Source organism: Melampsora larici-populina (assembly GCF_000204055.1).
Source record: "Melampsora larici-populina 98AG31 unplaced genomic scaffold MELLAscaffold_10, whole genome shotgun sequence".
NCBI lineage: Eukaryota > Fungi > Basidiomycota > Pucciniomycetes > Pucciniales > Melampsoraceae > Melampsora > Melampsora laricis-populina.
The window spans coordinates 247,008-262,528 of NW_006768774.1; the positions used below are offsets into that span (position 1 = coordinate 247,008).

General features: G+C 37.3%; 2 protein-coding genes across 2 annotated transcripts; both read right to left on the reverse strand.

Annotated features, from left to right (window-relative positions):
• Positions 1 to 6,233: 6,233 nt before the first annotated feature.
• Positions 6,234 to 6,905, reverse strand: MELLADRAFT_104560 (uncharacterized protein; the record flags this gene model as incomplete). Its single annotated transcript, XM_007407917.1, has 4 exons — positions 6,234 to 6,280; positions 6,363 to 6,428; positions 6,519 to 6,626; positions 6,725 to 6,905. 4 exons carry the CDS (start codon positions 6,903 to 6,905, stop codon positions 6,234 to 6,236), a joined length of 402 nt encoding a protein of 133 aa, XP_007407979.1.
• A 1,109-nt stretch (positions 6,906 to 8,014) lies between these two features.
• MELLADRAFT_47615 (uncharacterized protein) lies at positions 8,015 to 13,415 on the reverse strand (the record flags this gene model as incomplete). The annotated part of the gene is made up of 14 exons (XM_007407916.1): positions 8,015 to 8,272; positions 8,386 to 8,458; positions 8,567 to 8,640; positions 8,721 to 8,812; positions 8,931 to 10,043; positions 10,115 to 11,113; positions 11,207 to 11,524; positions 11,602 to 11,796; positions 11,872 to 12,075; positions 12,172 to 12,261; positions 12,343 to 12,487; positions 12,601 to 12,713; positions 12,783 to 13,078; positions 13,188 to 13,415. The coding sequence occupies 14 exons, from the start codon at positions 13,192 to 13,194 to the stop codon at positions 8,218 to 8,220; spliced, it is 3,774 nt and encodes a 1,257-aa protein (XP_007407978.1).
• Between the last annotated feature and the right edge of the window lie 2,106 nt (positions 13,416 to 15,521).

Genomic DNA, 15,521 nt, shown 5'->3' on the forward strand with positions numbered 1-15,521 from the left:
TGATGTAATGGTCAACCTTTGTTACAAGCACAGCCCCCAATCACAAGCTGGCAGGCTAGTGCATCCCATGACTTGAAACCTTTTTTTAGTGTTTCTTTGGAAAGTTTCCAAACCACTGTGAGGCAGATTTTGGACTTTTCATATTTTTTTTTGAAAGTCCCCAAACTACCATGAGGCAGATTTTAACAAAGTATTGACCATGAGTTGACAAGCTATGGTACAGATCTGGTTCAGTCATTGAAATTATCTCAACCAGGAATTGTCAAGGTGCTAACTTGTTTTTGTACCAATCTTGTCCAGTCATAAAAAAGATTCTTCCTGCCTCTATCTCAATATCCAACCTATAAACCAACAGCTGGCCTTCTTTTTCTATCACTAGAACGGCAGGGCAAGTCATCACTTCAGAACTATTCCCAGCACAGCTTCTTCCAAGCCATGCTCAATAACAATTGCACCACTTTTAAAAATGATTCAATTATTGAAGAAAACCTTTTACAAAAGCGCCAGACAGCCAGCCCAAATGGGAAGCCACCAAACTCAGTCTTATTGCATTTTTGACACTTTGAAAGAATAGTTATATTGTTGGACCTTGAACCTGCCAACAATACGGGACCATTCCAGCTCTTCCAAAACAGTCACATCCTTGTATGGAGATAGTACAAGACTTGGGGAGCCATACAGTCTCTATTCAGGAATGTGGTTGTTTTGATAGAGCTCAAGTGGCCCTGTATTGTCCCTCGAGGCCATTTCTGTTCTTTCACAATGACCATGTCAACAGTCTGTATCCAGAGATGTGGTTTGAGCGCTGTCCAAACAACCACTTCAACTGTATGTATAAATACAGAGACGTGGTTGTTTTGGAAGAGCTGGAATGGCCACAGGTGCAGAGTACACACATGTACAGTCTCTATACATGGAGGTGGTTGTTTTGACAGAGCTGAAGAGCTGAAATGGCCCCAAGTGGTATCAAAAGGGTTTACAAAAGTGAACTCTAGAGGTTTGCCTAGGACAAACTGGCAAAGCGTACTATGTAGTAATCACATTTAGCTTAGAGTGAATATGCAAAGAAAAACAAAAAAACAAAAGAAAAGAAAAGAAAAGAAAAGAAAAGAAACCATGAGCCCTCAGTGCCCTACATCTCAAGGAGACATTGTGAGTAAGGAGTGGATTACTAAACACATGGTTTGTAATGAACAAAGAAGAATGTTTTCAGAACAGCACACAACCCTTGTGACAATAATGCGCCACTTGGTGAGAGTAGAAGCTAGAAATTCTGACCATCACAAATGGATCAAGCATGTCTTATTCCAAATCCAAATGGGCCAGCTAGAAGAATCAAGTGTTGGGATGTGACCCTCCTATTCTACCGAAAGCGCGCCAGGGCGCGCCTCTTTTTTCAAGGCCGCGCCCCCATCCTGTCGGGTCAGGGCCGGCATAAAGAGCACACCGGATCGGGGTAGGTCGGGGCTTCCATCAAATAATTCAGTTTGATCGAAAGAAATTTGTAAAACAACCCCGCCAAAATGATGAATTCTAAATTGGTACCCATCTTCTTATCTACTTTTACTGGTAAGTTTTTCATTTTCAAAACTTCGAATGTTATCTTTTGTCTGAACCAAGCGATACACCTTTCGTCCATTCACCCTTGATGTTTTTCGAGATAGGCGTCATTTCAGGAATAGTACGTTAAAAAGAAACTCTTTCTACATACTGTTTTCTGGAAATTATGTCTTTAATTGAGATTTGAAAATTCGAACGCTCGCAGTATATCTTTCAGCCTCCACTTTTACAATACAACAAATCTATCAATGAGAACAATGAAGCCCAAGCAATGAAGCAAAATCAAGAGAAGTCAAACTCGATATCTAAAGATGATTCTGATCAAATTGAAAAGAAATTATAACGTTCGATAGGCATTTTCAGATCATATCAAAGATCGATTGAGTTTTATCACACTTTTTATATCACTAGATTCCTTGACCAAATCAAACGTGGCTGTACATTATGTAAAATTAATTACTTGCTTAAGAAAACAAGCCTCATTGTCGAATGATAGCAAACTGCAAATGAAAGAAGTCACGAACCCGCGACCGTCCCGCTTTCTGACTGCTGCCAAGAAAACAGAATCGTCCCGTACCTTAGGTTGTGTCAGTGTTTATGACATAGGCTTGTAGTTTACTGCTCTGATAAATTCGACCCTACACTTTGGTAACAGTCTGCCTTGGCATGGATGTCGAGAGATCCGCGATGCAAAAAAGCCACCCTCGCTCTCATCTAATACCACGCTGGTTAAATGCTGTTTTCCATCAACGCTTTCATCTTCAAAGGGCCTCAACGGGAAGGATAAGGGTCTCGAGGCGCGGTGAATGATGTGGCCCTTTCCAATGACAAAGCACATTCGGGTATGATATTACATATTTCCTGGAAACCATCCCCGTAAGGGACTAGGGCACAATCCCAGCCAATCTCATAAACCCTTCAATATCACATGGCAAGATACTATATAGCTCGGGCAATCATCTCGCGTTTCGTTGCGACTCGACTCTTCACAAACCTTTTTCCAAACCAGTTTTTCATAACCCACATTTGCATTCATCCTATCTCATCCTTAGTTATCAATTGTTGCACATAGTTGACCCCAAGATCTATAATCGTTTTAACAATTCCAATAAAAGGAACCATGAATTACTCCGTACGATCAATCATCGTCTTGGCTTTGGCTTTTTGTGTCTGCGCTATCAATGCCCAGACCCAGACTGAAACTACTGTTGACCTGTAAGCTATCAAATCATGTTCTCAGATCCCTTTCATTCTTACTTACATGAATTTATCTTTGACACCCACTTAGTAAAAAAGCTCCCAAAGATGACAGAGCTGCTCTAGCTCTCAAGAACGCAGCCGCAGCGTGAGTCAAAAGTTTCTACTTTGATTTCCTTCATTGTGATACACGCGTCAATGATGTTCTCAAACAGATCTCTGATAAAAACTGAATTGACATGATAGAATGCAAGCTGGTGGCCATGGACTTCCTGGTTTGTAAGACGTCCAAGGGGCCGGAAACGGTGTCGGTGGTGGAATCGCTGAAAGAAGCGAACTCGACCTCATTTCAAAACTGTCTGCAACCTGAAGACTAGTGCATTATTATCATTTTTTCTTAGGTTGTAATTCCTCTATTGTTGCTATGGAAGTACAAAGATCATATTGTAAATATAGACCAGAAGACTTTGCGTTCAAAATTTACTTGTAAGATTGAGAAATCTATCAAATCACATTTTGGCAATCATAGTGCATTTCGTCCTCGAATCCTTCCTGACCAATCAGATTCTCATTGGTTCAAAAAATTCATGAAAGATTTATATTGATCCAAAAAATTCATGGAATTGAGTTGATTTATGTTACAAGAAACACCTTAGAACCCAATCCACTGCTCAGTTTGTTTGTCTTTGACTGAGACCAAAATAAAAACTAGAGGAATCGCGTTCGAATACCAGTGCAGCTGGACCTGTGAGAGAGAGCACTTGAGGTATAAGTCACACTGGCCATAAATTGTTCAATGTTCACCCAGACATCACATTGAACAAGTTCTATTGGTATACTACTAGCTAAGTATTTGTCTGTTTTGCCCATGGAGTACGTGTTTAGGGGTGCAGGCTGTGCGTTCAACTGCACCAACATTCGACTGACAATGCTCTCAGAGACTGAGACCTGAAAGAGTACCTCAAACCAGCAGACATTCCTTGTCCAGATGATTCCCTAATTCCCAATTCAAATTTCTCTAATCAATAAACTGTACAACTCAAAACTGAGTTTGATTCATCCAATTCTATTATCCTAAAATTCTTCTTAAACATTGGTTTTTACTCCAAAACATCATCAGCCTCCCGCCCACCCAGGCTATTGTGTGAAGTTAAAATCAAAAGAACAAAAGAGTTCTTTTCATTATCATACTCTTTTAAACTCTCAATTTTTTTGTTCAGTAAAATTACATATATTATACATTATCTCCAAGTGAGATTGTGAATATGATCAAAATTGTAATTTTTCATGAGAAGACATATCACATCACACCTGAGCCATAGCACCCACATTACATATGTGCAGCAGGATGAGAAAATTGGGAGCTATCATGTACATACAGAGCCACTCAGCTATTGGCTCATCTGAATGAGTATAACACATGTAATACCTTTTGTCATTTTTTTCAGCTTGACCAAAGCATTCCAAAAACTGACTACATACACTGACTCATAGTTTTGGTGTAATTCCATTAACTAAACTTCATGTAACACCCTTTCTGTTACTGTTGAATGGCTTTCCAAGTATTGCCTGAGTAGCTATGGAGGTATATGTAGTCAACTTTTGAGACAATTTTGTCAAACTGGAAAATGTTACATGATGCATCACATGTGATTTACTTATGCAGATGAGTAGGGGACTGAGCAGACCTGTATGTACATGATAGCTAACAATTTAATCAGCTTGTTGCACATATGTAGTGTGGGTGTTATGGCTCAGCTGTGCAGTGATAGATGTTTTTGTGACAAACTACAATAATGATCATTTTCCCATTCCCACTTGGGATAATGTATAATGTTTACTGTGATAGTTGTTATATTGAGTTACAAAAATCTGATACATAATGTCATGAACAGCAAGAGAATGGAAACAAGTGATGCCTTAAGATGATTCTGGGTAAATTTTCTGGAAAGCGGAGGAAGGTTTGCAAAGGGTTCTGAACCAAAGGAAAAAGAACTTACAAGAGTGCTACCAGCAAGAAATCCAGGGTGGGAAGGGAGGGCTATAAATGACTTGCTGAACTTGACAATGACAATGATGATGATGAAATGGAAATCTAGACGGAATTGGTAACAAGAGGATCAATGTTAATTTATAAGTGTAGACAGGATGATGTCTTCTTACCAAGTGATAGTATAAAAATAATAACCCAACCTCAATAATCAAATTATTTATACTCAAAGTACTAATTCCCAATATCCCAATCAGTAAATAACAATTTAATTACATCTATTCATGCAAGTTGCAGAGGATGGAAAACAGACTGGTGTGGGTCAGTTTCAAAACAGCTCCACAATCACAAAACTGGGAACTTTCCTGTAGTGTTTTTAGGCTAGCCACTAGATGTGAATGCAAAGAGGTGACACCACAGGTGTGGAGCTGCACTGACTCACGACTGACCCCCTGCTTTTGTGGGGTCAGAACTACTAGCAAAGGTGAACTTTTCACCAGGGTGTGGGTTTTTGGTTGGACACTCAGATCCCTCCACCTGCCTTCCTTGCAGACTATCAACTCTCCTTGTTTAGTCCAAGAGGGTGGTGCGTGGTTTTGGGAGGGCTCAGGCCTCTCTCAGGGATCAGCTAGACTCAAGGATCTCCATATCATTTCTGTATTCTAGCTGAAAGATAAGAGGACCTAAGAGGGGGATGCTCAGAAAATGATGAGGCTATGAGATTTCATACCCCAGGAAGGTGGGTGGGTGCAAAAAGCTATCAATGTCAAAGGGTGAGAGATCAATCAGAGAGCAGTGGAGTAGCAATGAGAAGCTTTCAGATTCCCCTGTATTGTAGAATCTGAGCTTCTCTTTGCCTGAGTACATGAGGCTTATGCCCTTATGGCTGACCTGTCTACTCCTATGCTCCCTCTCTCTCTACCTCATAGACACAATTCCAATTGTGTGCCTTGTTGAATCAGGCTTGTATACTGAGGCCTTGCCACAGCTTTGTCAGGGATTTGACTCTCCTGCCACACAAGGCCAACAACATTAGACCCCTTTATCAGGAAGTGTCTTCGAGTGCAATGGCGTTGAGTCAAAGATAAAAAATTTTAATAGTTGCTGGAATGGAATTTCAATCAATGTAGGGGGGGTTTTGGACATGGAAACCACCCTCAGAACTTCTGTTTTTTTAAGTTCATCTGCTTTCCATTCTTATGTCTATTTTTTTCTCAAGCTTGATATGATGCTAATGAATCTTGCCTGTGTGGCCACTAAGCGTGAACCCAGATACCTTGCATGATACCTTGCATCTAGAGCCAAGATTGAAGACGCCCATTCCCCAGTTACCAACAAGATATTTAATTATCTCATGATCTGTGCTTGGAAAGTGTTTGGGTGATTTTCAAACCATATGTGATACAACATGAGATGGAAAAAAGAGGTGTAGAAATCTATGAATGTACAATTTTTGGAATTTCAGATGTGGATACTGCTTTTTTACTCAAGGTCCCACACCTGTGGCCTTTGGCATGGTGCAGTTTGAACATGCTGCTTAGGGAAATCCAAATTCAAACAAGGTAGATGGTTAATACATGATAAGGCAATGAGAAAAACAAGAGACATGACTGACTGATGAAGGGAACATTATCAATTTTATAAGGGCAAGAATACCATTCACCCCCTGGGTTTGTGCATCCTGTAAGATGGTTTTTTTACATTTGAGAAGGATTGAACTTCAATCAAAGTGATTTCTGAGAAAGATCACCAAGTTAGATTGAAGACTGACCGTAATCATTCACTTTTTCAAAATGATAACTTGAACACTGTTGATTGCTTATTCCAGATCCAATCACTCCATTGTGGAGACAACCAACCATTTGTACCCAAAGATGACCTATAGATATGATGTTGACATGATACAATTTCAAAGAAAGGTTAACAAACTCGAGTTAGGAAAAAGATTATAATCAAAACAAAAAGATCACAACTTACCATTGTTTCCACACTGGGATGTTGGGCAAATATATTCTGAAAGGTCCTTATCATCGCACCTTGCTTCAGTCATATTTGTAGTAAATCCACCTTTACATTGAATTGTTGGGTTGTTTTGTGCTAAAGCAATTTGTGTGATATACGTAAAAATGAATATCATATGATGAGATTGGAAGAGCATGGTGAATGGTGCGGCTTGAAAGAGAATGAAAGGATTTTTTATCGGAAGAGAGCTTTGGCTTTGTTGAACGTTGGATGAGAAACTTAGAGCGTGACCAGGAGAGCTGTAGATCAAGTCGTAGAGAAGACTTCACTGAACAGAAGCCTTTTAGTCTTGTACGTGCTATGAAGTAGGTTGACAGGCAGGTTAACCAACAGTTGACCTCAACCAGCACGAAAACCATGCGCCACGAGCGGAAAAAGCAAGGACGCGGAACGGGTCGACTTGGACTTTAGGAAACTCGCCCGTTACCCATGGGCCATGAGGGTGGCCGTTGCTACGACGATTTGCGACTAAACCATGCTGCAACGACAGGGGTTGTGAATGATCTGAAATCAAGGGTTGGAAAGAAGATATGAGATTCAATTTATTTGATCTTTCTGGATACCCCAAGCGACGAGGTAAGAGGGAAATGAATAAACTTTCAATTTGAACAACAAGGCAAGTCTCAAACTTGAAGAATTCCCATAAGAACTCAATCCCTCACACAACATCCGTATTGATGACATTTACATATTTTCGAAGTAAATTTTTATAAATCAACCACTTTTGATATACAATTTTTCTGAGTCTCAAAGGTACCATTTGTGAATCTAACGATCTATAGAGAACCTAAAAATTTCAGATGTTATAGTTATTTTCTATCATCAAGCAAACTCACTAATTGTTGTTTCATGAGTTTGTTGCGATCTTTACATTAAATATTTTATTTGAAAAAGATGAAAGAGAAAGACTACTCCCTGATAAACGGAACATTAGAGAATTTCTGATATAGCAAAGGTAGGTAAATCTCCTGCCCGCATGTTCAGACAAAATGATAAAAAAGTTTTATCATTTTTTACTATACAAAATGCGATAAGCATAACAAACCGAATTGAGCACTCAATATTGATTACTCAGTCTCACTTCAATCCAAACTTCCAGCAGCAAATGTGATGTCATCAAAATTAATTTAAATTTAATTCTTCACTCAAATCTCAAATACAAAATGATCACCATCAAGATCAATTAAAGCTCTCAGTCAGTCTATTGAAATTAATTAATCTTCACTACACTCATTCATTCATTTCCATTTATTTTTTGTTTTTATACAACCTATTGACTAAAAACTTCTTTATTTGATGAAAAAAAAAGATTACTAACAAATTGAAACATCATCTTACACACACTACCAAAGAACTAATTAACTAACACACACAAACACGCATCTCTTTTTATTTTTTGGTATTTTTTTGGTCTTTTGTCTTACATTTATCAAAAAAAGAAATTCAAATTAAATTACCATATCTCCACGTACTATATTTTCACCTGCACTTTCAAATACAAACCTAAGAAAAGAATAAAAAAGAAATCAATGATCAAAAGAAGACGTGAAAAGATCAAAAACACTATAAAGAAAAAGAAAAAATAAGAAGAGTTGTTTTTCTTTCGGATGACTTACCTACTAGCTATATTCATAGATTGTAATTCTTGAAATAATAATTTAGCAGCATAAGGAATATAAACTTGAGAAACTAAAGAAAAAAAAAAAGAAAAGTTCAGTAAAGATGATCATCTCTTATGTAATTAATGTTATCTTGAAAAAAAGACTCGAATTGTCTTAAGAAAACAAATCACTCAACTCGCTGTTTTATTTCTACAAGCTCTACATTCAAATGATTGTTTTTTCAAATTCGCAATAGCTACCATCCCACATCTATAAGATACCATATCCACCCCAAAAAAACTTGATCAGATTTAATTCAAACCAATTACCAAAAAAGAAAAAACACTTACATATCACAAACGTGCACTCTATAAGCATCGCTCACATCAAACATTCTTTCTTTCAAAAACCCGGCAATTCCATGAGAGATCATACAATCTCTCTAAAAGAAAAGAAAAATCCATCCAAATAAAAAAACCCATCAATCTATGTTTTTTTTTTTCTCAAATGAAGAAATAAAGAAAGAAATCGAATATGAAAAAAATGAAACACAAACAAACCTCCATTTCACCAAATCGAAGTCCACCATCTCTACTTCTACCTTCAACGGGTTGTCTTGTTAAGATTTGTACAGGACCTCTAGCTCTAGAATGAATTTTATCATTCACCATATGTTTCAATCTTTGATAATAAGTAGGACCCAGATAACATTGAGCTCTAAGTTTTCGACCTGTATGACCATTATACATGATTTCTAAACCTCTAGATTGATATCCATTGTCTTTAAGTAAAGATGAGATCGCTTCTACTGTCACTTCACTAAATGGAGTGGCATCACCTTCATTTCCAGTTATAGTTGAAACTTTACTTAATAAACATTCAACTAAATGCCCAATGGTCATTCTAGATGGAATCGCATGAGGATTAATAATAATATCGGGACAAATTCCTTCGGATGTGAATGGCATATCTTCTTGTCTATATAAGATTCCTACTGTACCTTTCTGTCCATGTCTAGATGCAAACTTATCTCCTGTTTCTGGAATTCTTGTAGATCTGATTCTAACTTTGACAAACTTTAATCCATCTTGATTAGTCGTAATTAAGACTTGATCTATGATTCCATTTTCAGTTGATTTCAATGGCATCGAAACATCTCGTTTAGTATGAGTTTTCATTCTTTGTCCTAATTCTTCACTATCAGGTGGAATAGGCGCAGTTTTACCAATTATGATATCATCACCAGAAACTCGAGTGCCAGGTGTGATGATCCCATCGTCATCAAGTTTTTCATATGTACCATGTTTCAATCTTAAAGTATTCTCTCTAGATGGTTTTTCAAATTCTTCCATTTGTAATGCACCTGCTTTCTTTTCTTGATCCATATACGATCTATAATAAAATGATCTAAAAAGTCCTCTGTCGATTGAAGATTGATTCATGATCACTGAATCTTCTTGATTATAACCTGAATAACAAAGAATCGCTACAATCGCATTTTGTCCAGCTGGTAATTCTCGGAATCTTAAATATTCCATCGATCTAGTGGTTGCTAATGGTTTTTGTGGATAATATAATATATTCGCCATCGTATCCATTCTCATTCTGAAATTGGTTAAATAAACACCCATAGCTTGTTTACCCATGGCTGACTGATATGTATTACGAGGCGACTAGCAAAATCAATCAGATCCTCATTAGTAAACATAATCAAGCCTGAGAAAAGATAGAAAAAAACCCTTACCTGGTTATGATCAGGGAAAGGGATAATCGAAGCACAGATTCCTAAAATCATAGCAGGATGAATTTCACAATGAGTCCAAGTATGTGAATACATACTAGTGTTTCCTTTCAATCTAGCAGCAGGATCAAAGACTTCTTTTGGTACTTGACCGGTTTCTTGATATTCTCTAGATTGTTCTAAATCTTCAGGTGTCATACAAATCATCACAGTTTCTTCTTCTTCTGCATCTAAATATTCTACGATTCCTTTGGCTACTAATTGACTCCATCCGAAAGGTTGTCCTTCATCTTCTGGTACGATCCCATTCGGATCTTCAGTCCCTGTTACATACCCATTACTTAACCATTCCACGTGATCTTTTGTTAATAACAATTGTTGATTTTCAACAATAAATAATGGTCTACAAACTCGTCCTCCATCTGTAAACACTCTTAATTCTCTTTCTCGTACATCTCTTACAACTGAAACTTCAGGTTCGATATCACCACATCTTCTTAATCGTTTAATCGTATCCAAAAGCTCGGCTGGTGAACGATGTACACCTTGCCATACTCCATTCACAAAGACTTTGGTCCCGGTTGCCATATCAGCTGAAAATTCATCTAAACTTTCCATCCCCCATTCTTCCAAAAATTCTACAATCGGAGCTGAAGGTGAACCCACTGAAATATACGACATCAATGCTAAATTCTTAACTAAACCACATGCTTGACCTTCAGGTGTTTCTGCTGGACATACCATACCCCAATGTGAATTATGAAGTTGTCTAGGTTTTGCAATCTTTCCATCTCGTCCGATAGGTGTATTACATCTTCTAAGATGTGATAAAGTGGATGCAAAGGTATATCGATTTAATACTTGTGAAACTCCTGCACGTGCTTGCATAGCTTTTTTCTGATCTCCCCAATTACCTGTCGCTAATGAATACTTCAAACCATTGGTGATCGTGTTGGATTTAACAGCAGTGTTCAAATTGAATGGTTTTTGCATCTCGACACACTACGCATCAAATCGAACGAGAGTATGTCAATTTTTTATGGTACGGAGTAATAGATGCAAAAGAAATGCACTAAGAAATGAAACTCGACATACCTTTTGAAGATGTCTATAAACATCCTTTGTTAATTTCCTAAATAACATCCTAAACAATCCAGCCAACAATGGTCCAGCAAGATCCAAACGTTTCTTGCCAAAATGATCTCGATCATCTAAATCTCGTCTTTCTAATGCAGCTAATAATAATCTATGTACCATATAACCAAAGAAATACGCTTTTTTACCTTGTTGTCCTTCAGACATTGAAATATGTGGTAACATTTCCTTTTGTAGAATCTCTTCTGCATATTTCAATCTTTTTTCACGTGATAGACCGGTGGCTGTTCCTCTTCTACCAATAAAATCAAGTGCTACCTAATGATTTGTTTTCGGTCAGATTGAGCTTCTGGTGTAAAAGTTTGGGATAACCTTTTTGAATATTGATCACTCACCTCTTGTTCTTGAATAGGGAAGGAATCTTCCAAACACGGTTTCAACATCTCAAACATATCGATATCATTACGATCATAACATATATGATCAAGGATATCCTTATCAGGAATGATACCCAAGGCTCGGAAGACCACCACGATCGGAATATCGTTACGAATATAAGGTAAAGTAGTTTTGATCGTTGCACCTCCACCCTATCACACGATCCAAAAAAAATCCACGTCTTAGTAAGCTGAATTGAAGAAATATGAATCTGAATGGATACTCACAGCTTTTTCAGCTTTATGACCACCAAACATCTTCACTTGCATCGTACTGACTGTCTTACTACCTTTTTCTACTGCACTTCTAATTTCACTAAGGAACGAAATCGGTGATGGTGCTGCTTTAGCAAATACATAGACATGATTAGCTGCCATACGTTCTTGTGCGATTAGGACTTTTTCAGATCCGTTGATCACAAAGTATCCTCCCTAAAACCCAATGAGAACAAAAAGAATAGGGTAAGCTTAGAAAATGGTACTCATACTCCTAATTGAAGATAGTTGGGTTTTTAGGATCCAACTTACCTGATCAAATGGACATTCATTCAAATCATACAATCCTCGGTCATCAAGTTTATCCAAGATACAAAACTCAGAACGAAGCATGATAGGAACCTAAAAAAATCAAATAAAAAAGAAGAGTTGAATAAACATCTTATAGATCAATCATCATTGTTCTTCAAAATTCAAATTGACCTTTCCAATGTAAATTTGAGATGAATTTTTATCTGGATTATCATCATCATCCGAAATATAAATCGGTTCCCCCGTGACTTCATCAAATTCGCCCGTTGCCACTTTATTCGATTTACTCATATCCACATACAATGGAGCAGAATATCTGTGTATATAAGTATATATGAAAGGATATATATCTTCAACGGTAGCTGGGAACAAAAGGGGGCATAGAAGAGAGCCCAAAGAGGTTTTGGTTTTTAAGGTAGTTTAACCCACGTCAGATTTCGTAGACGAGCTTCGTTTGGAAACATGGGTGAAACTGTTCCATCTGATTCGGTCATGGTAGGACGTGATAAATAAATTTGACCAAAACTAATTTCATATCGTTTCTAAAAAAATGAATCATCAAACCAATCAGTACGAAAAAGTGGTTCAAAAAGTGGATTTGGTAAACTTACAGTTAAATCACCAGCTTTATCAGTATATTGCATTGATTGTTCTAAAATCAATGAACCTGTTTCATCTACTAATTCTTGCATGGTCGTATTAACAAATCCATCAAATGAAGAAATCTGTTGACTAACTAAATTTCGTTCATTAAAAAACGCTGAAATCACTTGCCAACAATCTTCTTGTGTGATTGAATTGGAATTATCTAAATCATAATCTTGGGTGGGTTGATCTGTTTGATCTCTTTGTTGATCTGTTTGACTTTGAGATGGAAAGGTATCGTAATTATATCCTGAATAGACGTCTGTTTTGAATTATTGATTTTAGGATCGAAAAAAGTTAGTCAATCTTGATTCTGATTAGGTTGTTGAGGTTGGGGAATTTGGGCATCGAAAGGAGAAAAAGCATTTCACCTGTCATCGTCTCCTGAATTCGAATGAATGAGACTATTGCTCAAGTTTGGATGATAAGTTGATCGAATTGATAATTTCTTGTCTTGTGATTGTGAAGCTAAAGCTGAGTGTTTTGAGCAGATTGATAAAGGTTTCTTTTTCAAGTGTTCATTCGTTTGATTGGTTTCTTTGATGAACTATTGTGTCTTGTTTTTTTTTTGTTTACTTTCTGGTGGGTTTTGGTTAATCAGTTTTTTAGAATTGGGTATTGGTCAACAGCATCTGACTGACTGACTGACTGACTGACTGAGGGACGCGAAGAAGTACATCCTTGTGACATGCTATCTAGCTTCAGCATTCATTCTGTGACATCTTTAACTCTTCATCTTTCACACCTTTCATTCTGGATCTGTTCTGTTTCCAGAATTCACCGATGAGCCTTTCCTCATCTCTTTGAACTACTTTCCATCAAATCTCATCAAACCACCTCTCTGTCCATCTCAAGATTCAATACATGTCGAGACTTGCTAAATTCACTCTCGTTGGTACAGCTGCTATCACTGGTATGACAGTATGGGGAGTTCATTTCCTACAACTATCAGAACGAGAGGTAAATCGAAATCATTCAATCTCAACAGAAACATCAATAAAGTAACTGATTTGATCAAGTTAAACCCATCAATCTAGGCAATGTATCAAGGAGTATTAAGAGATGATGAAAGAGTAAGAAAACGAAATGAACAAATCTTAAGAGATGCTGAATTCGAAGATCAACAACGTAAACAAGCTTATCTTCAATCCATTCAACCTATCAGTAATCCTACCGGTCCTTTACCTTCTCCTAAAAATGATACATCAAATGAACCTATCAAACTTGATGGTTGTAAAACTTGTTGAAACTTGTCTTTTTTTCGTTATACAAATTCAGATATGGGTTTGATTTTATTCTAGATCTCTTTAATATTAAACAGATTGTACCACCTCTTCTTCAAATCATATACACTACATCTACATTCCATAGATTAAACGGAATAACGAGTATGTACCACGAATCACTCTTGGACATCTTACTAAATTTAAGACGAATGTACAAGACCCATTCTCACTTTATTGAGTACCTATCGCAGCTTACTAACGAACTCAAGGAAGTAAGAATGAAGAAATCCAAGAAAGTCAATGGAATGGATTATCTCTGGCTTATCTGGACATTTGATTGAATCGAATTTATATTCAGATTGGATTTTTACGCAAAGGGTCTACGTACTCTTATGCCTTCAGTGTTGTGAACCGATTATTTGAGTAATCCAACAGGGGTTTTCAAGTTCAGCTCAAAGCTTTGAACGGCTTTCATTCGAGCTGAAGGAAGTTGAATCTGGGACTTTCTTTTGTTGTGGTATGATAATTCTATTGGATTTATCTTGATCTAATTGTCTAGATTATTAGCATCATCATCCCGCATTCCTGATCCCCTTTACTCATATTAAAAATTATCAAGATTTCATCAAATATATCAATTCTTTTGACCTCGCAATCCCACTTCTTACACAATTGTTTTATATTGTTTTTTTCTTTATTTGTGTGGTCTTGTTGAACGTCATCTAATCTTGATGTTTTTGCTCAATCAAATAAAAACAATATATCCACCTACCCAATTTAATTCTCTTTCTTGAGCTTTCAAAACCCAATTTTCCATAACTTGTAGAATGTGAAAGTGAACGAAAAAAGCTTGGTTTTTTCAAAAGGTTTTTCAAAGAGACACAAAATGGACTTGTAGATGATGAAATTGGGCTTGGAGATTATATAGAACCATTATTTATATCCGATATCAGTCGAACGCGCTCTCTCATGCTGGGTAGGATATGTGATTGTTGAAACTAAGCAAAAATGACTTGGAGACATGAAAGTTGCCAATTCTTGCAGTTGATCATGTACTTCAAGTTCTTGGGGCTTGTGTGCATGATTTGATCAGATCTTAAACTGGAATTATGTATGATCTGTTTTGCTTTAGATCAAAAACGAGCACCTCAATTTCTCAAACCACATTCATACAATTTTCTTCTTCTTCCATTCGCCTGATCTAATTGTGCTTGTTCCCCACAAAAAAACAGGTTGGACGAAAATGGTCGGAATGCGACCATTGCGCAAATGTTTTCCACGAAAAGGTCGCGTCACTTGTACCATCCTTCTTTTGTGGTTCATAGTCACGTTACATACTTACTCTTGTGCGTCAGCCCTCCTCCTTCCGCCTCCACCAAAACCCTCAGCCTTGGCACTCTCATATATACTATGAGGGCCTAGCTAGTTAGTATTTTGAAGTGTATCGAGGGGTAAAGCAACGATAGGACATGGCTCGGA